Below are 26,532 nucleotides of genomic sequence, written 5' to 3' on the forward strand. Positions count from 1 at the left end.
TGAAGATGTAAATATCTCACAACGTGAGCTTTAACAGTTGATTTCATTTTAGTATCAATCAATAATGCAATACATGACATGTAATAGTCAGTTGTCTCGTCTCTGTTTCGGCACAGTTAAAAAAGGCTATTCATACTTCAGACAACACAAATGTGTAATGCAACCATTAACACATTGACAATTCTTGCGTGAACAAATGTGTATAAAATCATGTACACTTTTATTTACACACTCAATATATATCAGTCAGAAAAGGATGGAGAGAATAGCACATGATTCCAAATCACTAATTCTGAAATAAAGAGTTTAGGCCAATTACTAGTGCAGCTGCAAGTGTTGATACAAAAACACGAGGTCGTCGGGTATCTCAAACATTTTTTATTTAAAAACTCCTTTCACTGACTTCACTACGTCCTGGAAGATGACCTTAAAGTGTGAGCCGTCACAGTACGGAGGGTTTTTAGTTTGTTTGCAGGCACACAGCATCACATTCTGGTCCTTTTCAGGGGTGAAGCGTAAAGGCGAGATGCTCGGAGCTTTTGTCTTGTGAGCTCCGTCGCAGTAAGGCTGAGAGAGAAGGACACAGTAGAAAACATTTCACTTTACCTAAAACATCTTTGTTTTGGACTTTTAATGGTCAATGATGCTTTGCAAAATGATGTACTTTTACACCCAGCAGACAAAAAGCAAAGTTACTGAACCTTAAAGTGATATTAGGATTAGGATGCAGAGGAAAAGTCCTGGGCGACTGCTGATCTATCATTCTATTTCTATATAAGCTTAGAAAAGTAAAAAGAAAGGTTACACCTGTACTTCTCATGCTGTGACACAACAAGGTTGCTGCATGGGGTTAGGATCTAGTTCATGGATTTGAAATTTGTGATGTTAAATGTTGTCTGTTGAAATAAATAGGACTGCAGAACCAGATGTTGCTTAGATATGATGGTGATTACTTCAGGGTGAAAATGAAAGTATAGTGGTTTCAAATTTTAATGACTCATTTGTGTGACCGAGGTTTGGTTATAGAAAGTCTCCATTGTTAGTCTGGGCCATGGTGATGGGGCCCAATGTGAGATCTTATCATGGAGCCAGGAGGTCCTGGAGGCGCCCCAGTAAGTTTAAATCTGGTACGATAGAAGCCAATTATCAATCTTCTGTAAACCTACAGAATTAAGGAATAGGATTTCTGGGGAATCAAGTCCAATGGTCAGTTTCAAAGTTTACCTTACCTAAATAAGGTTGTTGCTGTTTTCAACCTTAAACTAATAAGCATTAACTTAGCAATAAAACTAAATGATCAGCATTTGGGCTTTTCAGGTGCCTCTGAAAGCTGAATCCCAACACAATACTCACCTGTTTCTTACTGTGTCCGCAGGCACACCAGGCATAGCGTTTCCCTGCCGTCACTTTCACTCTGAAGGGCAACCTGGCTGCAGGGATGGGCTGTGTAGACTGTAGACACAGCTGAACCTGCAGAAAAAAAGAAGGATATGAAAAAAGAAATTTAAACTAGTAAGAAACAGGCTACAGTTTCGTACAGCTGGCTTAAACTTGTTGGATCCTCGAGATGTGCACACTGATGCAGAGGTGGGATAGATGTAAATGGATTTATTCAAGTTTAATCTATATTTTGGATTAATATAAATTGAATGTAAAAATAATGATTAATAATAAAGAATGGATTCAAATGGAGAACAAATACACAGCTACTAACTGTCTTAAAAGGCACACTTTTAATGTGCTGAATCATCATAATCTTGATTAATGAGCTGCCTTGCAGCTGCTGGCTTCTCACAATCAAAACTTCAGTGTTAAAGGTGAATGAAGGGTGTGTCCATACATAATGATCCCTACAGTCTATGGGTGTAACAGATGAAGTGTTTGTATAGGGGAAAAAAAGACAACCAGAGAAGCTGGGAATGAGAAGTGACTCGGCACTTTAACAGGCTACCACATTTGAGACGCATCAGTAAATATTATATGAAAACAAGCCTGATATAATAAACATACTTTTAGTTCACAAAAACATTGAAAGCTCACCATCGAGGAGGAAGAAGAAGGTAAAACAAACTGAGGACGTCTGAGCCGCATACATCCTCTCCGCACTGCAACCAGGAAGTTGTTTGCGATCATCTTCGTCTTCAAGTTCAATTCAAGTCGTGATGTTTCTGCTTCTTGTCAGAGAAGTGGCATCCAGCAGCATGAGACGGTCAACTTACCTGGAAAACCTGCGCTTTCTCCAACAAAAGTTACAACATGGCCCCTGTCTGTGAAGGGAAAGTGATTGGTTTAGGACTGTAAACAGCTGGAGTGCTGAGTTCAGCCCCTCCTCTTCCTCCCCGTGTTTCATTCAGAACTGACTTCAAGGTTAAATACGGCAGCCTCGACGTCTCAATTAGGTAGACATTATCCTATGAAGTATTCAAAACTAATTAACTGCATGTTGGTTAGCTTTATTGTTAGCTGCTTGAATATCTAATGGTCCTATAAGTGTCTGTCATCCATTCATAAACACTCATGTTAACTGTTAATTATAACTCAAGCTCTTATAACTAGAAGCTTATTTCAAATGTTTTATTTTACAGCCGGGATTCACCGATATTATTTGATTAGTCCTCTTCATGGATACAACATTTTCATATAAGGTTAGTCCATGATTAACCAACAAATAGTAAAGGTAGTCACTACTGATGGTCTCGTAAACGTCTTGTTGTTCACCTTTGGACTTGATATGAAGGCTGTATTCAGAAAACTCTTACAACCAGATCAGGAAATACTCTAATATGATAATAAGGGTAATGATGATGAAAGATTCACCTTCTAACCAGTATATTGAAGAATATTTTCCTCTAACTGGGTGATGTTAAAGCTATACATATAAGGGACCAGGTCAAAGGTTGCAACCTTTCATTCACACGTCTCTTTCAGCACATGAAGATAAATCAATGAACACTCAAGAGATAATATAAAACAACTCAGTAAAATACATTTATTGACAAAAAGTTCTCTTAATCCATCCTTTTTAATTTTACACACAAAAATATCAAAATACTTTACAGGGCTTTTAATCTGAGTAATGTCAAATTCGTTTCGATCAATTCTCTCAAACAAATACACTGTACAATGACAACATGCTTGTCCTTTTTTAAAACTCAGTGCTCATTTCATTTAATTTCTTTTTTTTTTCAGGGAACAATGCATTTAAAATGATGCATAGTTATTACTTGGTATTTAGCGACACATTTGAGAGAGCTCACTGCATTTCATGCAATTCCTATCCCAATAGGTAACTCGCTCTCCATCATCTCATTCAGAGCCAGGTGCTTCATTGTTGTAATACATAAAAGATACACAGTACAACATTCAGAACATGGATTATCATGGTTACCCAAACTTCAAAGCATGAATGTGTTTTCACACAAACTTATTAAAGTATACAACTTGTATTTCAACAAAATTTAAAAAAAGTACTAAAAAAGGATTTACAATTGGGCCCAAAGTGCCCCAGTGCAACATGAGAAAGAAACCGCTTCAGAAATCCTTTGCACCGTCCTCAGTCAAACTATTGGACATGGTTGTGTCTGGACTCACATAATAAGGACATACTTGGTTAATTGCAGACCTCCCACTCGGAGTCATGTCAACACGTTGGTTCATGTTTTCAACATCATCAACAAAATCAACATTCTCCTGTCGTTGCTACAGTATTTATCATGGACTAGTGAGCCGCTTAAGGTTCCTTTCCGACGTCTACATTAGCTGCTAACAAGTAACACTCCAGATATCACATGTGAGGGAAATCCTGTTCAAGAATCCAAACGGAAGTGTTAAAGAAGGGAGAAAAGGAGAAACATGGTGAAATAACCAAAGTCTGACAGATTCATCAGATATAGAAGCCCTAAGAGACAGCGGAGAAAAATGAAACTTTTTTCAGGTCTGTTCTAAATGGTTTCTCTCCTGTGTTCATCAACCAGTAATAATAAGATAAGGTTTTTTTGTTTTTTTTGCAGTCAATTCCTCTCCTCTAAGAAACAGGTCTTTTTTTACATCAAACATTTCAGCTTGAAGTGAGTCATTTCAGTTTCAGTTTTGAGCTCCTCACTTTTAAATAAAGTCATCTTTGGATCATTTTCTCTCAGCTGTGATCACAGGTGAAAAAAGTTTCATATGTGGGGAAAATACTATGTTTTCTTTTGTCTAAATTCTCAAATTGGCATCAAGAAAAAAGTTCAGTCTTTTTAAGGATAGAAAATAAATATCTGTTTTTTATGTAATATTTGCCTCGTTTTAGTAATATGATTGCATTTTGAACTGGTTTAGGTTACAAATCCAGTTTCAGATTTAGAAGATGGATCAGATTCTTCATATTTGTTCTCTGTTGCCTCTTAGGTCTCCAGTATTCACATGATCGAGTGGAGTGTAAAGAGAGAGAAGCTTATTTAAGCCTCGACATTGGAGAAAATCATGAATGTGGGCTCAACAGTAACAACAGTATCACATATCTGTACTCTCAGTTGATAACAGCTACACTATGCATCATGCACTGCTGCAACAGCAACTGAACTAACGTTTACATCTTGGCCTCCTCGGACTCCTCTGTGCAGAATTGAAGGTAAGACCCAAAGTAAGTCCTCGTTTCTCGGTACTCTGAAGCACAAACTAAAGCACATTGCATCTGAACACAAAACTTACTATAGAAAATGATTTGACACTTCAGTTACCACTATACGGTTATTCACACATTTCAATGTTGGAAATGATCAGTTTGCTATCAAAAGTATAAACAGGTTTCGGACGATTGCTCTCACTTTACTAATGTACCCTATGAACCCCAGATAAAAAAACACGTTCAAAGAAAGACAACAAGAGAGTAAGCCTTTGGGCTCATGGTTTCCTCTGTAAATCTAGTATCATTAAGGCATTATCTATCCAGTATTGCTAAAAGAACAGCTAGTTGATGATCATGAAAGGATATCTATGTGTGAAAATAACAAAACAGAAACAACATCACTTCAGGAGGAGGAGTGCAAAAATACTCACATTTAAAAAAAACAAAAACTTATCAGTGCCTAACAGCCTACTAAGTACCAAGCATCCTTTAGAAGGTAATGTGTTGATGGCTAATTTGCTCTGTTAGCTACTAACATGCAAAGTGCACATTTGTTTAGGAAAAACAATTAATTTCTTACTTACAATTTCCAAATGTTTGGTTTCGTCTGCTTAATCTCCATAGCAACTGGAAGGATATAAAAGTCTTTAGAAACTCTCAGGGTGGTTTTAAATAAAGTCTGTGTACTGGTCAGTCTCTGGTGGACTCTAGGGCCATTTTGGACACCTGGGTTTTGTGCCATTTTACATTTACATGAGTTAATTGTTTATCCAGTGAAGGCTATTGCGGTAAAAAGTCATCACAAAATTTGAACAGTGGGAAACAGGTGGCAGAAAGATCTGAGGTAATTACTAGCTTAATGTTAAAATGCCCCGAACAAGCATAAAAAAAATGACAGTATATTTACCCTTTACATCATAAGTGCATGTGAGAGGCTGGGGGGTGGGGGGGATTGAACAACATAAAGGGAAGACAAAATATCCAGGAAGACAGTTGAAGTTGCAAAAAGTCTCCCTTGCTGAATGGTTCAAGCAGGAAATCATGAAAGTAAGTGCTCGAAGAAGTCAGAGAGAGAAAGTATACTCCCATCTTGGGGAGCGAATGCAGCTCCTGCAGGAACAAGCAGGAACTCTGGATCTGCCTTCAGAAGCAGCCCCATTGGTCTAGCTAACAAATTAGTGCAATTTAAGAAGAGATCACTGTTTCCATGCTCTCTGAAAGCTGCCTACACAAAAATCTATGAGAAGATCCTTGAATATAAAGAATATCAAAACACGAAAAACTTCCTCTTGACGTTTAAGTCCATCCTGGTATACATTCATAAATGAGGGAGTAAGATGAGGACGACAGAGGGAAAGAAGTTCAACAGTCACACAGAAGTTGACCTTGGTTCTTCAAGTTAGCAGTGATGCCAGATTTCTTCATTTAAGCTGCTCCTGTGTGGTCAGGAAAATTCACCCGTTCTTGTCTCCGCCCTTCTCTCCTGCAGACTGTGAACACACATTTCTTTTTTTAGTCCGTTTTAAAAACATTACATCATTGAATGTAGTAGAGTCACTCACCCCGGGCTTGTGAAGTGCGTTTTCCTGCAGGCCGAAGAGGCTGCCTCCCTGCAGGGGGGAGGCGGTAGCTGAAGACAGCAGGTTGGGTGACTGGGCGATCATGGGTGAGTTTGGGTTGGAGGTGAGGGCTCCTGCCAGCGTGAGGCGCTGCAGCTCCCTCTGTCTCTGCTGCTGCAGCATCTGGCACACCACCACCTGCTGCTCCTGGTGGAGGGGGAGAAGACAGTTTGGGCCTTGATAAGTTTGATGTTATATCACATTTTCAACTAACTATTGTGTTAATGCACAGTGACACTGATATATTAAAAGCCTAACCCCCACAGTCACTGAGTAAAGCTATCAGTGATGTATAAACTCAAAGCTCAGTGTCTGACCAGTCTACACACCCAACAACTTCACTCATTTGCAATTCAAATAGGAACATCCATGGTGTCTGGTTTCCTGGTGTTGGAAGGGAGGAACATGCCAACTCAGTGTTACAATGGATAATGTGCTCCTCATGTTGATATTACAACATGCTAAAGGTAATCTCTTTGGCTGTAATTATTTGCACTTGTACCAGTATTCAAACACATTCAAACAGGCCACTGCAACAGGAAGGACTGATTGAAAACAAAAACCAAAATCAGCACGCTTTAAAGTAGAGGGTTTTAATGAGGAATTATACATTAACTCCAATGTCTTCATGTTAAAGCTCAAGCTAAGGGCTGGAAAAAAATTGACTGAATAATGGTTTATGTCCGTACCAAGTTATTTATGTAAAGGTAACCGCTGAGAGTCAAGGCTGCTGTCATTTGCTTTTCCCAGGAAAGGGCCCGGGGCCCGCAGGGACACTGTGAGACTTCTAAGACCCAATTATCACATGAATGTGGGTGAGGGTGTAATTGTTTCCAAAAGTTTCTGCAAACACACTTCAACTTGACTCTTGGAAGTTAAAACTAAGAAAGAGTCAGAACTGCTTCAAGTCTTCGTTATGGGGACTCTTACACTGAAGGAAAGTTGTCATATTGTCATAAAGAGTTTTTTTTAAATTTTTTTACCGGAGTGAAATTCTGTGAGGTGAGGAACTGCTGAAGCTGCTGCTGCTGTTGCTGCTCCAGAAGAAGCTGCTTCTGTTGCTCAGACAGCAGAGAAGATCTGCAGGTAACAAACATAGAGTCAGATGGAACCACAGACAATATATCAACTCTCATAATCATCAAAAATCACATCAATCACGCTTCTTCCACAACTCCACCAATATCTGCAGGCTGTCTGAAACGTTGTTAAAACATGGATTTTTTCATGGATTTCTTCTTCAGATGATTGAAAGACAGACTTGGTACATACGGGCTCACGCTCTTGGGAAGCTGAAAACCCGATGTGAGGACCTGGGGGTTTAGCGGTGGAGGCTGGGGGCGTAGAGCAGGAAGGGTAGGCTGGGGCGCATTCTGCACAGGAGACTGGATCACACCGTTCAGACTGCCCAGCATACTGTTCATATTGAGCTGAGAACTTCCTGCGAGGGAGGCCATCAGCCCGCCCACCAACGGCAGCGTCGAGCCGCCAGCCTGAGTGATGGCGCCCAAACCGTCATTTAGACCTCGACTCAGGCCGTTCAGCAGAGGCTGTCCAAAGGAGGCGGGGCTCTGCTGAGGAGGAGGGGTACTCTGGAAGGAGAGGGAGGAGCTACTGCGGGACGGACTACCAGAGTGGAGCTCCTAAAACAAAAACAAACAGTGGAATAAAGAGTCTACAGAGAGATCCAACGTTTTAACATGGTAAAACTGAGATTGAAAAGATAGGTATGCTATCATCGTCCTATTGTTCTGGAAACATTCCTTAAAACACAATTTTTTTTTTTGACATTTTATAACTCAGACAACTGACTGAATCTCAACACTTCTAGGAATAATGATCAAAAATGAAAAAATAGCGTTAGTAGTATCCTAGTATACTTGCATTTTAGCACGTGAACACATGTTCAGCCTTGTGCACATCCTTCAGAAATTAACGCTACCTGTCTGCAAGATTCAATGTGCATGTAAGTGTGGGAGCAGTGTAGAGCTGTCTGGTAATGAGACTGGAAATGATCACATTGGAGACGCCGGAGAGCCGCTACTAAAATGGCAAAAAGTTTTGAAGAAAACTACTCTTACTATGATGAGTGGTTGCTGTTGCATAGGAACAAACGTGCGTGCCGAAATAGCCGGCGACAGATCATCTCAACTTTACACGTCTGATTTAAGTGGTGCTCCCTCTAGAGGAATCCTTCAGTAACACTCGTTTTAAATGGGAGAGGATGTGAACGTTTACGCTCACGACCCAGCAAGTTGTCTACGCATACGTGTGGTTCAAAAGCAAGTATATATTTGAGCCCTAAGACAAGAAGGGTCTTCAGGTGCCCACCTCAGACGAGGTAACAAAAGAGGTTTCATTCAGGAAGCAGCTTTTGGACAGAGGACTCTTATTGATGCTCAGGGGGTCTAAAGAAAAGAGACATAAACACAGGGTGAAGAGGACAAAATCAAAGCTTCACACTAACCAACCATGTCATTCATTATTCACATTTCAATGTTTCGAATCAACAAATCATGACCACTGTGATTGTTTAATTTCTGGGTTTTGCTCAAGAGATGAACCTAATATGCTAATAATCAGGGGGACTATTGTGAGGGGAGAAGAAAAGAAGAAAAAAAAGCAGATAAAAATGTAAGATTGTTGCTTTTAAAGTTTTGTCACCGTGTGCAGAAGAGATCGGAAGTCTGACCTTGGTTGGATGACAGGAAGTTGATCTGGGCTGAGGCGTGCATGGAGCTCTGGGCAGAGATGACGTGAGGAGGGAAATGCACGGCCAGCTCGGTGTTGAGCAGCTGCAGACGCTCCTTTTTGGTGGTCAGGCTGAGGATCTGGTCCTGGAGCCGCTGGTTCTCCTGCTGCAGGGAGTGAAGCGACTGCAGCATCTCAACAACTACGAGAGGCAGAGAGGATAGAGAAATGTAAACATTTCAGGTAAGCTCATCATTTTGAAAAATAAAAGTCTTCGTAAATCAGACAAAGAAAAACTTTTCAAACCCATAATTATGTGACGTATCAACACGAGTCAGTAATGGTTCAAAACCGCTGTGCAAAAAGAGATGAGGACTTCCCAGAAGTACTGCAGAAGTGTCCTGCTCTTAAATGTGTTTTCCGCCTTCCATGAGGTCGTTGCACCCCTACAGATGTTTTTCATTAAGTAGCCTGAGTAGGCCCCTGCATGAGGATCAGTTCAAGAGAGCAGAACTATACCTGAAGATATAAGAGGTTCAACAAGCTTGTGTCTGTGACCCAAATAAAGCTCAACATGTGTAATCCTGTGAATTATGCAAAAAAACAAAAAACATTCTGGCAATGTGTCTGAGTTCTCTCCTTTAAATCCTCGTAGCTATTTTGGTTGAAACTTTAACAAGCCTTTGGTGTGAAAGTTAGCGTAAAGCTACACTTGTCTCATTATTACCAGCTCAACAGAACATTGTTGGATGCCCTAAATCATTGTGTTCAAACACATGTTTTTGTAGTTGCCGGCTGTAGATGTGTGGACAGGATCCTGGTGTTTAGGGAGGTTTTATATGAGGGACCAACTAGCAGTTTGTAGCTAACTTTAGACATCCAAAAATATCCTCAAATTTGGGCCACAACAATGTTTTAGACTTTACTGACTTCAAAGCTGAGAGCGAGATCCACTGCATGTAGCACTTACAGTAAATAGACCATTCTTGTCATTTCTGCAGCTCACTTTGTAAACTTCATTCTAGACGCCATTGTTGCGTTATAAGATTAGAAAACTGTACATCTGAACACATTCCAATCAAGAGCTTGCATGGTTTAATCGTTCCTTTGTGACTGTGTGGAGATTAATACTAGATACACAAGCAACAGCCTTGCTGTGAGGTCTGAACTAGAATTTAACCCATCCTTTAAAGGCTCTCTAATTGATTTTCTATGGAGCTGTCTGTGCAGCGGGCCCAGCATCTCAGACCCTCTGAACAAACACTCTGTGCAGAGTGGAGGAGATGTGAACTCTCCGTGGAACACAGAGATGTGAACTTTTTACCCACTTTAAGTTGGAAACGATGGCGAAGAGAGAGGGACGGTGGCAAAACAAACAGACACTGAAATAAATCTGACGAAAAAAGGGAGAGAAAAAAAAGGGAGACAGGACTCTGCGTAGAGAGAGAAAGTAGCAAAGAATAGATGTGAAAGCAAGCGTCAGCTGATGTCCCCGGAGAAAAAGTGAGTAAGATGGTTTACGAGAGCGCAACAGAACAAAAGGAAACAAAGCGGCTTCTGCTTTGCTTTACTATTTTCTATCCCTCACACTGTCCTCAGGTTCACACATTCATCATCTCTAAATAGCCCTCCATCGTATCCTTACTGAGGCAACTGCAGCTATATGTACTGTAAGTAAGCATGTGCACTTTCCAGATGCTGTGAAGACACTTGTAATCATCATGCTCGTTTTGACCCCAAGCAAAGAAGTGAAATCATCATAAAGTGAAATATTCTCCGTGAGGGCAGTTTATACTGATGTGTCTGTCCGACAATATGTTGCTCCTAGTAAAACAGTTTATGTGTCGGATACTTTGATGTGTTTCAAGATCTTTGGTCCACATTATGAGTTAAGTCTTTTAACAGAATTTTTTTATAATTCATGTTTTGAAATATAATCCTCTCCTAAAAAAGTTGTATGATCAAAGCTGCTTGCTCAAGTGCTGTTTCTTTTATGACTCTATACAAAGAACAGATAAAACCAAGTGGAATCGACTGTTTTTAAATCAATCGATCCAAATAACAGGAGTTGTACATTTGTCACAGAAGAGTGTATTTAGGGGTTTTTCTCTTTTGTACTGGCACAACGCTTACTTACTTAAGAACAGTATGCTTTGTTTTGCTATTCCAGGATATTGCTGCGCAGTATTTAAAGAAATTTAATAGCACTGGATCCATTCATTATCTATACCGCTTTTCCCGGTCAGGATGGCGGGGGGGCTGGAGACGCTCGCACTGTGGGAGGAAGCTGGAGAGAACCCACACATGCACGGAGAGAACATGTGAACTCCACAAAGAGAGGCCCGGTCTGACGGGGATTCAAATAAGGAAAGCAGCACTGGATGCTTTAGTTCATTAAGCACATTGAATTATAATTATAAAATAATTTTAACTTAACAGCCTTTCATTCTTTCTTTTTATCAGACAAATGTATTTGTTTTGGGTCTAGACGCACAGCTAACACGGGAAGTCTTTTCTTCCATTCTTATCCCTCTGATCATCATGTGACCTTCAGCTTCACCCTAAAACCACCTCGTGTGTTTGTCTTCAAACTCACTGTTGACTCCCATCTCTCCGTTGCTGTGTTTCTCCAACAGCAGCTCGATGTGAGAGCTGGCTGCTGGGACGTTCTCTGGACGGCTTCTGACTCCTGTACTTAAGCCGTCTCTCTGGTCAAACAGAAGAGGAAGACAGCTCATAGGAGACCTGTGTGCGGAGGAGGAGAAAACCAACATGGAGTCAGAGAGAAGTCAGAAGTCACTACTGGGAAACTACCCTGGCTGTGGTGTGTATTCTGTGTGATTCACACGGTGACTAACCCTAACCCTAACCCTAACCCTGGTCATAAACCATCGGCTCTTTTCCTCTCGATTTTTGTTGCTGCTTACAGAAATAGAAACCCATCAGATGCAACAGTTCCGCTACAAAATGATCCATCCAAACGTGTTATTTGACAGATTCAAGATGAGTAAATTGGAGATTCCTCGTGATTCAAACTGTTTACTATTCACTGTATTTTTTTAGCAACCCCGAAGGCGTGTAAAATCCAGTATTGCAACCGAGACATAAAGCATAATTAGGGTTTTTTGTTTTTTTTTCAAACTCTGGACCATTTTTTTTTTTGTAAATTTAAGACTCTTTAAAAAAATTAGAAAAAAGGAATATGGGGAGAGAGTGGGTAATACCATACACCAAATATCAAAGCTGTGACTGGTACAATGAGGACTACAGCCTCTGTAGATTGGGCTGCCATGCTGCCAACAAATCTAAACCAACACCTCATATTTAAGAAATGAAATGACTGCTACAAACAAATACAGATTGTGTCAGCAGCTGCAACATTACCCAGAATGGCTAAAAATAAGTCTTTGGGCTAAATGTCCCATCAAAGTGCTTGTTAAAGGCTCAGATTGTTGTTCTGCGTGCCTGACGGCGTCCGAAGAAGGATCACAACAGAGATATTTACTGCAGCAAAACATTTAGCTACCTCGGCTTACAAATGTTTAAAATCCCTTTCAATGTTAAACCCCCCCAAAAAAACATGAAATAAGACATACTGTGAAGAAAGACTCTCTGTTGGCGAGTTCCCTTGACACGGGAAACGACAGTCATCGAGGTCCGTCTCTGAGAAGAGAAACAAAGAGTCATCAAGTTTATTTGCAATATTAACAGATTGATATTTGTCAGCTTTGAAAAAAAAAAACCCCTCATATTGTGTCAGAAGAAGATTTCCAGTGAAAACTTTTCCAGAGCTATTTGAGTTTCAGAACAAATCTCAGTCCTTCTGATGTGTTCCCTGCTCTCACCTGGCAGTGAGGTCTGGGCTTGGCTCAGTAGTGGTGGCAGTGTCGGGGCGGTGGAGAGACAGCTAGCAAACGGCTGTGAGGAGGTCAAACTGTAGGAGGTGCTGGATCCCGGATGGACCTACGACAAACAGAACGTCAACATCTGGCTGACAAACACATGATCATGACAATCAGGAAGGATGTTGGTCAAAGTGAAAATGCTTTCTGAATATAAAACACGGAAAAGCAATGAGAAGAAATAATCAGCCAACGAGGAGTAATATGAATGTACCAACTGGTCCATTCATTAAATGATGTTGTCATGTTTTATATGGGATCACATTCACATTGGTAGTTTTACTGTAACGTTAAACTTCAGGTGATTTTGGTGTGTAGACGCATGCTGCTGAACAGGATTAATATGTGTGTCACAAACATTATGAAACCACTGCAGGCTCTTGCCTTGGTAATAATAGCATCATTTTTTTATTTATTTGAAGCAGCATAACGACAAATTCCCAACGTTCAGTAAAACTACGACAACATCAGAAGTGAGAATACAGACTGTTTCACTCTCTCGTGCAGCGTGATCTGAAGGGCTATTAATAATCTCTCTTTGCAAAGTACCTGTGTGTTTGAGACGGCACTGACTGATGGAAGTGAGAGGGAGGAAACGTGTGATTGAAGGAGTCCTGAGGAGAGAGGGGTGCTACACATACCCCCTCCCAGGGACAGGGAGGTGCTACACACCCCTCCACCCAGAGACAGAGGGGTACCGCAGACACCCCCGCCCAGCGTGAGAGGGTCCTTGAGACTGGAGTAGATGCCTGTAAAAGATTTGTTAGAAAGACGGTTATTGTTCTTTGCAATTAATGAGCGGTAACAACCTAAGAAAACGACAACACATTGTACCTGTGCACGAAGACAAGATCTGTAAGTGGGACAGGAAATGTAGCACTCAAGAGATGCAGTGCACACTAAAACCACTATCTGCAACAATCTCTCCACCTTCAGCACTGTGTCACAAACCAAATATCCTGAATGTCACAACCACTTTTATTAACAAAATTGGTTCAATCTGATCGGCTCCAACTTAAAGTGCTCTTTTTCTTTTATTTTTAGCCTACAGTTTTTACACCTGATATACAGACAGGCTGCTTCCTTGCTGCTGACACGGCACATACAGTGTGTAATGGAAACATTTCAACACTTTAAAGTCACACTGCACGTGATGAACACACCAACATGGATAGTGATGCATCTCGCTCTCTCACACACACACACACACACACACACAAACAGGAAGCTAGAGGGCTACCACACACACGCCCCCTCAGTCAGACTCACCGGAGCCGAGAAGTGAGTTGCCGCGGCTTGTGGAAAAACTGCCAGCAGAGGAGGAGGAGAAAGATGATGTGGAAGAAGATGTAGAAGAAGAGATACTGGTGGGTGGCAGAGGGGAGGGGAAGGCGGGGTGAGGGATGGAGGATGGGCTTGGGTAAACAGAGGAGGTTAAGGCCGGAGGAGGAGGAGGAGGTGGAGGAGGAGGAGGAGGTGCTGTGTGGTGATGGTGGTGATGATGCTCCTCTTCCCTCCTTTCTCGGTTCTTGCTGCCTCGTGGGCGTCCTGGACCATGGCTGCTTTTCTTGTTGCCGCGGTGCCTCCTCTCGCGGGGCAGCGGTGGAGGAGCGGCTTTCTCCTCCAGGTCTGCCTCTTCTAGGATGGGCGGCGTGTTCAGTTGGGATTGTTTACTGAGAGACTTGGAGGGTTTGTAGTCCCCTGATGAGGAGATCTTGCGGATCTTGCTGCTGCTGCCATGGCTGGACGTGGATGTGATTCGCATAATGGACCCAAAGGTGGAAATAGTGACTTTGTTCTCAAAAGGGCTTGAGTTGCTCTCGGACCGGTCATGACCCTGTGACCCTACCAGTGGGACATCAGCAGAAGTCAAAGCTGGTGGCTTGTGGTATTTACTGTCCTCCTCCTCTTCCTCATCTTCCTCCTCCTCATCTTTACCCCGTCCCTTCTCATCTTCTTCCTCTTCCTCTTGGACTGCTGGCCTCCTGTGACGCTCCTTTCGCTCATCGCTACTGTGGTCGTCACCGCCTCGATCATGGTCGCGCTCCAGACGGGATGATGATGAGAACTGATGGAAATCCTGAGTGGAGGTCAGGGAGCCACCTGCAAGAGAAGAACGACAGCTGTGGCCATACACACAAACTAAAATGTCCCTCCAAAGTTGTATGACTACACCAATCAGCAAAGTTTTGGTTAGATGGAATAGATGAATGCAGACTATGAAACTTGTTATTCATTCGTTATTTAAACTACAGCCAGTGACTGACTTCTGCAGAATCCCATCTGAGAGAGAAAACCGAGAGAGGAAGAGATCAAGGCTGAATTAGACGCTCGATGTTCCTTTGATTGAGTTGTTAGGTAACCTATAACTAGCTAATTAGCACTCTCTACACTATCCTACTTGTGAAGGCTTTGAGCCTTGTGGCAGTGTAAGGGGAAGAGTTCTCCACTCGATGGGAAAACATCACCGACGGGAAGTTCTGGCACGGATTTGGTTTTTTTTAGATTGTGAAAAAGTCTCTCGAGGGCTGTTTTAAGGGTCGCAACTAAGTGCCCAAAATATCCTTGTCTTTTTTCGCGGTTGTCTCGTGAAGTAAGCATTTGTTGTTATGAAGAGATAAGAAAACTAACAAGCCCATGCTGCAGCTCCACGGTGTTCACACGGTGTGCTCTCTTTGCCCTCCAGCCCTTCAAACTGGTCCTGTGATCTAAAGCTATAAATTGTTGTTAAAATTATTTAAATATATTACCCATTATGTATCTTTATATTACACAGGAAAAACATAAACAAAGAACAAATGGCCAGTGTGGGGGTTTTTTTGTGTGTGGAAATAATGTCACATGAGAAGTCCAAATGTTAATCTTATTTAATCAAACATAATCACTCATGCACCATGGAGATGGGGTGTGCACTGAGTATCTTATGATTTAATTTCCATAAAGGAAGGAAGCCAAGAAAAGAAAATCATGGCTCTTGCTTCCTCTCTTGCACTGATACAAATAAAAATAGGCCTACCCCAGTGCATGCTGGTCCTCTGTCTGCCAACCTACCTTGATATTTTCTTACATTCATCCTCGTACACTCTCATTTGTAAATTTGGTTATAGTGTCATTTTTGTTATTTGTACATTTTGCTCATGGTGTTTGTATATTTTTACATTTCTTTTTATATTATCTTTGATACTTTGACATGGCATCTGTTGCACAGGACTGCTCTAACAGCATTTCGCTGGACCTGTACAATGACATTAAAGTTTTCTTATCTTTTTTAACCTCAGATGCCCACAGTGTGAACCCAAACAAACAAACATTTAATTATAAAAACTCCAAAAAATCCAAGCACCTGGAACCATATAACAAACAACACTACTCATTATTAGGGAGCTAAACATAGAAGTAAATACCAACTCAAAAATAAAAAGACAACCAAAACAGGTCCTTAAGTCCAAGACACTGATATAAAACAGACTTGTAAATAAAGCATAATGCCTCTGGGCTCCATGCTACATATAGATGTGGTGTTGGATTCTTCCTGTGGTACCTGTGTTGAACGGACTGGAGGAGCAGGAGGACGAGGAGCAGCTCTTGCCAGTGCTTCCTGGTTTTTTGCTGCGATGGCTGTGACTGTGGGAACTTTGCTTCTTCAACTTTCCCTCGCCGTCCTTGCTGCTGTGGTGACTGGAGGATATCTGCAGCACGAGACACGAGCCGTTACAACGGCAGTTCGATCGGTTCTGTTATTCCTGCAGGCTTTGATTGGGGTTAGATGTAAATACCTTTTCGATACTGTTGGTCATCACCGAAGTACTCAGGCTGTCAGAGGACTTCTTGTGGCGCTCTTTCTGCCGGATCTTGTCCTTGTGACTCTGAACAGACATGAACACGCAGAGCTCAGGCATGTGAGGAGACAAACGACATCCTACCGATGATTCACTAAAAGCTCTTACACAAAGGGGAACAAACAGACCTCAACATACACAAGTACTGGGGATGACAATTATTTGTGCCAAAAACTAAGCTTTTAAACCAAAAAGCATTTTCATTATGATACTGCATGCATTTCATAACCACACATTTTATGCTTTCCTTTGCTGTCTTTGCCCCTGCAGTTACACTAATGTGTCTTTAGTCCTGACCTTCCTCAGTTTGTGGTGGTGGTGTTTTTCCTGTGATGGAGAGCTGGAGCGACCTCTGGGATGACAGATGGAGCTGCTCGTGTTTTCACTGGAGCGCAGCTTCTTCTGCTATAAAAAAAAAAAGAAAAAATCATTTCATTCAAATGATACATAGAGGTGTTATGGAAGTATTAAACCGGTGACCCTCTGGTTCCCGGATTGGTGCACAAACAGTGAAAGGCTCGAAGAAGTCGACATACTCCAGCAACACTCGTAGTATGTACATCGACTTTAATAGTTTCATCCTGTGGCCTTCATCAGGGTCTACAGGGTTCTACAGGGCCAATGGAAATGAATGCATACCTGCTCTATGAACCAAATAACACGTCCACTATGCTGTAGATCTGAGTATCTCCAGTTAAAGGAGTCAACAAGTCTCAGGAGGAAAAATAAGGAATTAGTTTGAGCAGAATAGCTCCCATTCTCAACACTTAAATGTTCTGATGTTAACAGTGACTGACCGAATAACACAATGAAAAAAAAAAAAGATTTTTATTGAGTTATTATCATAATATTTAAATAAAAACCTAGGTACACCTTTTTCTTCCGTGTTAATCACAACGTTTGTAACTTTATACGTGACCCTTTCAGTTCAGCTGTTTTGTGCTCGTTCGTTTGCAGACAGTCGTCCATCTTACCATTTTGTTGTAGTGATGCTTGCAGTAGCCGCAGTATTTGACATTGTCAGCTTCGGGGCCTTCCTCCTCACACAGCAGACCGGCCATCTGAGCACTACACAAAGGGTGTCACAGGATCAGACGGGAGAGCACACATGCAAACACACACACACTGCACACACACACACACACACACACACACTGCACACACACACACACTGCACATACACACACACACACACACCTGAAAGAGACACCTGGACATCTCCCTTTGATGTTAGCTGCGAGCTTTTGTGATCGGCCAAAACATCCTGGATCAAATATCAAATGTGTGCACACGGAAATCTACTCCACATGTGAGCTTTCAGGCTTGAGTTGAGGTTTTTTTTCAACTTCTGCCAGTCAGACACAATCAGCTGTTGTTTACAGAGTGTTAACAAATACAACTAAAACGTTACGAGAGAATGAGTCACATTAGAGCATACACATGCCGTAAAATAAATAGAGCTATGGGAAACAGAGTTTGGCATTATGGGGAGATTTCTGGTACCCTGCTGCTGTTCCAGTTAGTTTGTGTCTAGAAAGCAGGTTAACTGTTCTTCTCTCATTCTAGAATAATCACATCTAGGTCACAGCACAGACACGTGGTAAGATATTCTGAGGTATATTTTACAACATCTCGGAAGGTGCTCTCGCAAGAGCCAGCTAAACGCCATGCTTATAGACAACCAACTCCAGGCACCCCGCTCCGAAACGCACACATGCACACATCTTAACTCTTACCAGGTGACATGAAAAGCTTGTCTGCAGCCCTGTCTGTTGCAGGTCATACATGCTCCACAGGCAGCCTTGCTCTCCCTGCCATGGTCCTCACAGATATAGCAAGTCTAATGAAGCAGCAAAGAAGAGAAAGAGACATATATCAGTTGATTACAGTTCACAGTCCTCCTTGCTTTTAAAAAAAACAAACAAACTGCAGGTCCATATGGAAAGCAGTTGACATTCTCGGGAGGTCTCGTCTTCCATGTGTTTCTCTATTGTTAGCAGAGCAAAAGCTTACGTTCACGTTACTCGGCCATTAGAGTGAAACCGCTGTGATTGCATTGTGGGAAAAGACGGAAAACTTCTTCATTTGAGACCAGCCACAGCTATACTGTAAAAGATTAGGATGTTTGGGCCTGTCAAGACAACAGATGAGGCTTTCAAACAAAGCAGCTTGCTCCGCGCTCGCCACTTCGTGTTGCTGAGCGGTTCAGCAGATGTTTGGGAACGTTGTGGGAGAAAAAAAAAGTTGACATTGAAGAACTTGTGGCTGGATTGAAAAGAAATGCAGCTTTTACATTGGAATTTTTTGTTTCTTGAGGCTCCTGATTTTTTTTTTTTCTTATCACCTGCCTAACGAACACAATAAGTAAAGGGTGAAGAAAAAATGATTTTCTAATGGAGCCAGGCTGAGAAGCATTAGTCTTCAATGAGCCTTCAGTGACATGTTAATGTACACACGACTGCAAAATACATGTAAGCACTGGAGCACACACCAGCAGACAAACCCTTACGCACACAGACAGAGCTTTTGTACTTCTGCAGCTTTTCCCCCAGTGAGCGGGGCTGACTGGTGGGGGGCAGGAGAGGCCTAGCAACAGGTGCGGGACAAAGGAACAGCGGGCTCTCTACCTTTTTGCTTCAGTCGTCTCTGCTTCGCCCTTTCTCTCCCGTTTCCTCTGTCTTTCCTTTACACCCCACATCCTACTTTGCCCTCTGTTCACCCCCCCCCCCCCTCCCCCCTTTGAGGATGTCTGCTGTGTAATGAAATACCGGAGACACCACCACACCGGGCACGTCAAAAGGAAGAGAGGCTTCTCAAGTTTTCACTGTCCATTGTAGCGCCGTCTAGGAATGCAGGCAGCAAAATGTGGATGAATGGACTCTGACGGGGGAAAGCTGCATGCAATTTACTGTAGCTGACACGGTAATATGAAACGAGGCGCTCGAACACTCACATGTGTACATTTAAATGCAGGCACGCACACAGACACAAACACAGCATGTCTGCAACTGGCTGCTCAGCCCATGCTTCAAATATTGATTTCTTTGTAACGTCGATCGCTTGAAAAGGGCAGCTCTGGCACACATGCTGCATACACAGATATCTTTTTTTTTTTTTTTTGCTGTACACAATCTTAATCCATCAACAATTCAGACGAGGGAAAAAGGTACAGAGGGCAGCTGATGGAAGAAAAAAGCTTTCATGTCCTGAAACAAAATCTGTGGCTAAACGGTTTCAAAAAGAAAAAAAAGGGAATCAGTTATTTCATTTCTGAATGTCAAAGCACAACACATGTTTCCCATAGGCGGTCTCTCTCTACAAGTTAGAACTCTGTGTGAGGTCCAGTTATCTTTGTATGTCATCAGGCAGTGTACAGCGTCAAACATTTTCATATGTAAACATGTCAGTAAACCTTCTGGACTAAAGGCAACATTGCCAGACGTCTTTTTTCAAATCGCTCTGATTCTTCAGTGAAGCTGTTGAAAACCTTCCACCTTTCAGAAAAAGGATCGCTTCCTCTCTGATGCTCTCATCATGGCAATTTCCATGACTGATTCTGTTCAGATTAAGAGGAGACATTATTAAACTAATCCAAACTAAAGTATGGGAGAGAGCATCCTCTGGTTTGTACTTGACATTCCTCGTCTTTAATACTTGAAATGCAAGCACTTCATCCCACCTTATCAACTCGTCCCTGTCAGGAGCCTGGTCCCTCCAGTCTCCAAGAGCAGTACAGAGTCAAGCGTTTTGGTTATCAGGCCCGTCGCCTGATAAAACTAGCTGGACGTTATGAAAGGCAGACACTCAACATTTTTTAAGAACAGAGTTAAAAATCCCCTTCAAGAAAATCGCTCACTTTTTTTTTTGAAGGTTTTGAAGGTTTATGCTGCCAAGTATTTACTGGATCTGAAAATATATACTACAAGAAATGAAAATATGAATGATAAAATTCAGTGAATATTGCATGATAAGAAGTCTTTACCACATATATATATATCAATAAGATGTTTTTTGTGTTACATTAAGTAACACAAAAAAACAACAAACAATTGTTTTCATATATTTTTACATCTAATTTCTTATTTACACTGAAAGCTAAAAAATAAATAAAAAAAGGCCGTACCCCAAAACTCAAGCAGACACCTTAAGCATTAATAATGTCTGACCAATGGGCCAGATGTCTAAAACATTCTTTTTCTAGTCTTCTCCTGCAGGAAGTGGAGCAAACTCCTCAAAGACAGAAGCTTCAGATATTGAATTTTAATCATTTGACAGCTGACTTCAAACTAATCTCTTGAGCACATTCAAGAACATGTGGTTCCCTTGACAAGCTGAATTTAGTTCTGCTTTAGCTGGAAATCTCCTACATTTCCCAGAATGACTTTCAACAACCTCCAGAGAGCACGCGTGACCTTGCCACATTCAGCTCTGGGTCTTGTACGGGATGTGTAGGCGGAGAGAGAATGTTCCGGGTAAAAGAAGAAATAAGGGCTGTGTTTCCCACATGTGTTTGCATTATGTCATGTTTGGTTCAAACTGCAGTCATGCACATGATGAATGTCTCTCATGGTTGTTGAAACTGAAAAAAAAAAAGTGTGATTGGAAACAAAGTCCCTGCACTGAAATCTTACAGATATCAGATAAAAGAAAGGTTTATTGTAGTTGTTCAGGAGTTGGTTGTGTGACAGCAGGAGTTCTGGGTAAAGATAAGATCCGACCTAAAGAGTACTAAACTGCATGTGTGACTGATCAATCAAGAGTGCATGAACTATAAAAAGGGGGGAAAGATTGTGGAGGTGGTCGTATATAGGGTAACATCAGCTCACTTAGATATCATGCAGAAAAAGCACTAAGGCGCAGGCAGGAGAAACATCGGATAAAGTTGTGGTGAAAAACGTGGCTGTTAGTAAAAACCTCACACCAGCTCCCCCGACAGCTTCAGGAGTTTGATGCATGTGTAAAAGCACTCATTTTTACCTCGCAGAATCTGGCAGTTGCTGCCTTAGGGTCTTAGTATTTTTACTTTGTGGCTAACGTTTTCAAACACCAGCGTCAGATAATCATAATAACTGACGCGTTACTAATAATAATAACCACAGGTTAGAGATCAGCGACACGTTTGTTTGTGGAGTCAGGTAGCCTCAGTCAGGTCAATAAACCAGCTGTTTCTGTTTTTGTTTCTTTTTCATCAAACTCTAACCGTCACAAAAACAATAGGGATCCTTCTTGAAAAAACAAACAATGAATCAAATGTAAGTTAAATGAAGGCCCGAGCTCAAAAACAGCTGAAGGTAAGTTTGGAGACAGAGTCATGGTGCTGTCACACAGTCTTGAAATCTTTTCTGTGGACTGAATGTTTGAACGCAAACAGCCACATTAGTAAATGTTCCTTTTCAATTCGGGTTGAGTGGAAGTGAGAACGAAGCAGGAAATATTCAGGAAAATTCACTTCAAGCGAACAAGAGGGGATTGTTAAGCCCTGTTTCCACCAAGCGGTCTGTTATGGATCAGTACAGTTTGGTCTGGTAAAGGCTGATCCTGTCTTTCCACAGCCAACCGTGCCATATTTGGTAGTTGGCGTCTAAGCGAGATGCTGATGGCTGCATCAGCTACGTAATAGCGTCACGTCATAGCAGCTAATCGCTAATAGCTGATGGAAACACAACAAAATGAGAGCCGTGCCGAGACGAACCGCTTGGTGGAAACGGGGCTTTACACTTCCTGGGATCGACACACCACTTTAGGCTGTCTGCATGTGACCAGGTGCAGTCTGCATAAAAATGTCCTGACATTTTCTGGAGTGTATACTGTATTAGAAAACGGCTCGAATGCACCAAATGTTCAATTTACAACGTGTAACCAGTTTTATGGGGACAGCAGAGTGTGTCGGTACCTTTATGTATCTCTCATGTGGGACGTACTGCAGGATGATGGGCTCCATGGTGAGAACGTTGGCAAACTGCACCTCAGGGATGTAGAGAGCACACACGACGTGGGCCCAGCCTGGACGAGACATTGGCAGAGGATCAATGCAACGATGAGGTTCATATGAGTGAACAATCTCAAGCACACAATTGCTGTATAACTCAAAAACATGAAGCAGGGGGGAGGGAAACAGGTGGGTGATTTACCTCCATTGTCCGTCCTCTTGAGGGCACCATCCTTGTGAGGACACAGCTCACACCTCTGGGGCAGGGAAAGCAGAGCATGTTGGGAGTGTGGCATAAATCACATAACGGGCGGAGCAGGAAGGGATGGATGTGTTGTGTCATGTTGTGTGCTGGCATACTCACCACACGCGCCGCCCTCTCCTGTGACTCACACTTCCGACAGAACCACGGACCGGTGGGCACTTGGACTATGCCATAGCATGCTGGGTGATACACACACACACACACACAGACTCACTTATTACTTAACGGTGTTCATCAGAAATTTCTCAACAAATAAACAGTACAACCGAAGATGTCAGATTATTATTCAAACTACTGGAGTTCTTTTTTATCTTCCATGTTTTATTACTGTAATAAATTATCGGTACACCTTGTGCATTATATGTTTTATAAGCTTTTTATGCTTGTGTTGTAGAGATAGCACCGTGGATAGAGCTGTGAATCAAGCAGAGAGAGAGAGAGAGAGAGAGGAATGAAACACAGGTCAGATTCAAGCCTGGGCTGCTGTTCTCGAGGATTATAATCTATACATGAGGCGAGCACACTTTACCACGAGGCGAGTGGCACCCCGTGCAGTGTTTACATGTCGTCAATAATCAAGTCTCATGTCATTTTGATCAGATCATCTTTAAATGATTTGTAGTTTTTGAGTCACATAAGAGGCAGGAGCAGGGAGACGGACTATAAATAACATCTTTTGATTGTTTTTCCTCACATCTGATCAAAAATTCGATCAAGCGATGCTGGTAATGGAATCAGCTTTTATAGCAGACCGTTAAGGGGTATGGTTAGTGTCTCGCACAACTGGCAAACATTGTCATCAGTGTGCCTGGAGACGCTGGAAATGATAAAAACTGTTCTGCTGCTTTTTCTTACCACATGACTTCAGACGTACTTTATAGCAGCCCATGGTTTGACACTGCTACACCAAACTACTTCAAGACAACTAACGGTAGCTTTTTAAAATCTAACTTGTTTACAATACAACCAGTCCAAAGGGAAGTCTCTTGTTTCCATGTAGTACAGCAGCTCAGGGCAGTCGACCAACAACTTAACATCCAAATCAATTTTCATTTATTAAACAACTTCTGAAAACAGGCAGGATATGTCACCATCTTTGTTTTATTTTACATCGTGATTTTTTTGTTTAATATGTTATTAAAACAAACAAAGCTTGGTTTGAATTATGAAGGCTTGGTTTGTCCCTCTGAGCACTCAGCACTGTCTGCAGTAGACATTTATAACAGATGAGGCAGATAACAGTGCTCTGTACTAATTGCTATTTACATTACATCTTCTTTAATTCAGATTCTTTGTACACAATTCTTAAAGATAAGGCTTTTTTTTCCTTCATTCCAGTGTTCAAACAATTTACTGTCTCAGCCACCTTATCCACAGTTGGAGAACATCTCCCCACAATTGGCTTTCTTGTAGATCTCAAAAATCCTAGATAGGTAGACACATCTTTATTCAACCTGCTGTATCACATTTACATTCTCACCACAATGCAAGCATAATATTGGGTTGAATTTCATCACTTTGAGGATCTATGTTTCACAAACTTAAGATGCAGATTAGGGCAGATTTCATGAAGTCACACGAAAAGAGTTTGCCCAACAATCAGTGCCAGGATGTTTTTATTTATTTTATTTTAAGGTCAATTGCCCTTTTTTTTTACTGGTCCATCAGAAGAAGGTAACACAGTGTCCAGACCGGCGGGCCTCTCCTGTCGCAAAACACGCCTCTTGCAGTATGTCGTGGATCCGACCGGGCCAGACAGCACACTCACACCTACAAGCACTTACACGGACCCAAGTGGCATCTCGGCGCCATGCAGGCTCCGTGTCACTGTGTGTGCGTTTAATCATGTGTGTCGACTGAGGGGAAACAACAAACAGCACGCCTACTTACCTACCTACCCCTCCCACACACACACACATCAACACACACACACACACACACTCATCAACACACACACAAACACGCACGTAGACAGCGACAAACCTCCTGACCCTTCACCACCTCTGGCTGCCTCTCCAGCCGCCGGCTCAGTCGCCACAGCTGCCCAGTAATAACGCGCTAACAGCGGCTAACGTTACCTTGGTGAACTGCGACGCTGCAGCCGTGTCCATCACAGTAAACCAGCGGATTCTCAGCCCAGCCTCGCTCGTCTGAACACACGCAGCAACCTCCGACCATTTCCCGCATGCTTCTCCCATAAGAACAAATGTATTTCCCCTCCCGGCAAAGGCTCAGACCTCGCCCAGGCCTGTCAAGTGGTCCTCCCGCACTTTAACGCCGCACCGGGCATAGTCATGAGCCGCTTTCGTCGCGCAGTTTACAGCGCAGCGAAAAGGACGAAAATCTCGGCGTGGGGTTTGTGGTGCCGCTGCTACGTTTTTTCCGTGATGTCCTCCCCGTCCCCATAGAACCGATGCAGTGCGCATGCGCAGACCTGCTCCTCTGGATCGAAATAAAAGTCAGAGCGATGGTAGCAAGTTATTGTTACATGTATCACAAGCCCCATTTTATACCGCGCGTGTCAAATGGTTACGGTACTTTATTTATCATGTCTGTCGATATGTCAGTATGGTGACAGGAGGCCACCTTTCGGTTGAACAGTTTAATAATGTGATAAATAAAACATGTGGATCCATCAAACCGCTGGCTGCACTCTGTCTTATCAACTTTTTGAAAACAGCGCCATCCTTCGGATTTCTACGGAATAACAACACAAAACAAACAATTGCAAGCTATTTCACCATCCAGAGCTGCAAAGAGAGAGGGAACATCAACTGTGAATTATTTACCTGTTTCTACATTACTGTCTTGTTATTTCATGACATTTTACTTCATTATCATTTGGAGATTTTTTAAAACTGTAAATTCGTTGGCAAAACAGGGATAACATTTTTTTTTGTAAAAAAACCCCCCCATCCGTATACAATTTGTCCTATGTTGTGACATTCAAGAGTTTTAGATTGAATAAAAAACCTAGATAGCCTTAAAATAGCATTAGACTTTGTTTTCTTAATTGTAAGATCATTTTGTTCTCACAAAGATAATAATAATTCAAGTCAAACTTTGCTGTTATTCTTCCAAAACAGATTGAAATGAGACCAGTTTTCATGGGACTAAAATAAAAATGTCCCATAATAAACTCCTCTCAGGTTTTTGGGGTATTTTCCATGTTTAAATGAATTTTGGGATACTTTATGAGTACTTACACCTAAGGATAACATATTAACATGTTCGATGTAGAGGACAATAATCCTTTAAAACTACGTAATTTACCTCACTGTGATATCCCTACAGTAATAAACATATTATCTATTTATAATTCATTTCATTTATTTAGCTGTCGGATAATATTATACTTTCTGACTTTTAGAGGGTTACATAGGACACTTGTGTATTTTCATTGTGCCTCAGCTCACTCACTTTGTTAGATAGATAGATAGATACTTTATTGATCCCGAGGGAAATTCAAGGCAGATGTTCTGTGGATCCCTGTCATCGTTCACTCTTGAGTTTCCTCCTTATTTATAGTCTTTATTATTTCTGTTTCAAAAAAAGTGTGAAAACGTATAGTAAGTATAAAAGGAGAAAATAATTCTGAGAATTTAATAAATAAAATGGAATAAAATAATATGCAAAAACATAAGAAATAAGAAATGTACATTATTTTAATATTGGTGT

The 26,532-nt window shown here is 41.7% G+C and overlaps 2 protein-coding genes across 2 annotated transcripts; both read right to left on the bottom strand.

Moving 5' to 3' along the window:
- Positions 1–24: 24 nt before the first annotated feature.
- Positions 25–5,240, bottom strand: LOC306820025 (uncharacterized protein). Its single transcript, XM_079337667.1, has 4 exons — positions 5,194–5,240; positions 2,041–2,267; positions 1,354–1,470; positions 25–567 (listed from the first exon to the last, which is right to left on the bottom strand). The coding sequence occupies exons 2-4, from the start codon at positions 2,131–2,133 to the stop codon at positions 379–381; spliced, it is 399 nt and encodes a 132-aa protein (XP_079193793.1). The 5' UTR covers positions 2,134–2,267; positions 5,194–5,240; the 3' UTR covers positions 25–378.
- LOC306820024 (protein AF-17-like) lies at positions 2,967–25,263 on the bottom strand. The gene is made up of 20 exons (XM_079337666.1): positions 24,933–25,263; positions 22,954–23,033; positions 22,792–22,846; positions 22,554–22,663; positions 18,397–18,500; positions 17,635–17,728; positions 16,958–17,065; positions 16,598–16,687; positions 16,363–16,510; positions 14,091–14,924; positions 13,371–13,570; positions 12,765–12,882; positions 12,516–12,582; positions 11,516–11,664; positions 8,921–9,121; positions 8,560–8,636; positions 7,501–7,871; positions 7,212–7,308; positions 6,172–6,375; positions 2,967–6,099 (listed from the first exon to the last, which is right to left on the bottom strand). The coding sequence occupies exons 1-20, from the start codon at positions 25,039–25,041 to the stop codon at positions 6,064–6,066; spliced, it is 3,252 nt and encodes a 1,083-aa protein (XP_079193792.1). The 5' UTR covers positions 25,042–25,263; the 3' UTR covers positions 2,967–6,063.
- Positions 25,264–26,532: the final 1,269 nt, after the last annotated feature.

The sequence above is a fragment of the Symphodus melops genome (assembly GCF_947650265.1).
Source record: "Symphodus melops genome assembly, chromosome: 2".
In the NCBI taxonomy this organism is placed as follows: domain Eukaryota; kingdom Metazoa; phylum Chordata; class Actinopteri; order Labriformes; family Labridae; genus Symphodus; species Symphodus melops.

What these genes read in the sequence shown, in the direction of transcription:
- LOC306820025 (XM_079337667.1), bottom strand. Translation starts at nt 2,133, where the DNA reads ATGATCGCAAACAACTTCCTGGTTGCAGTGCGGAGAGGATGTATGCGG. An exon ending in CTTCTTCTTCCTCCTCGATG is followed by an intron (nt 1,471 to 2,040) that starts GTGAGCTTTCAA and finishes TTTTTTCTGCAG; the next exon opens with GTTCAGCTGTGTCTACAGTC. An exon ending in GCGGACACAGTAAGAAACAG is followed by an intron (nt 568 to 1,353) that starts GTGAGTATTGTG and finishes CTTCTCTCTCAG; the next exon opens with CCTTACTGCGACGGAGCTCA.
- LOC306820024 (XM_079337666.1), bottom strand. Translation starts at nt 25,041, where the DNA reads ATGCGGGAAATGGTCGGAGGTTGCTGCGTGTGTTCAGACGAGCGAGGC. An exon ending in CAAGCTTTTCATGTCACCTG is followed by an intron (nt 17,729 to 18,396) that starts GTAAGAGTTAAG and finishes CCCTTTGTGTAG; the next exon opens with TGCTCAGATGGCCGGTCTGC. An exon ending in ACAGAGAGTCTTTCTTCACA is followed by an intron (nt 11,665 to 12,515) that starts GTATGTCTTATT and finishes CTCCGCACACAG; the next exon opens with GTCTCCTATGAGCTGTCTTC.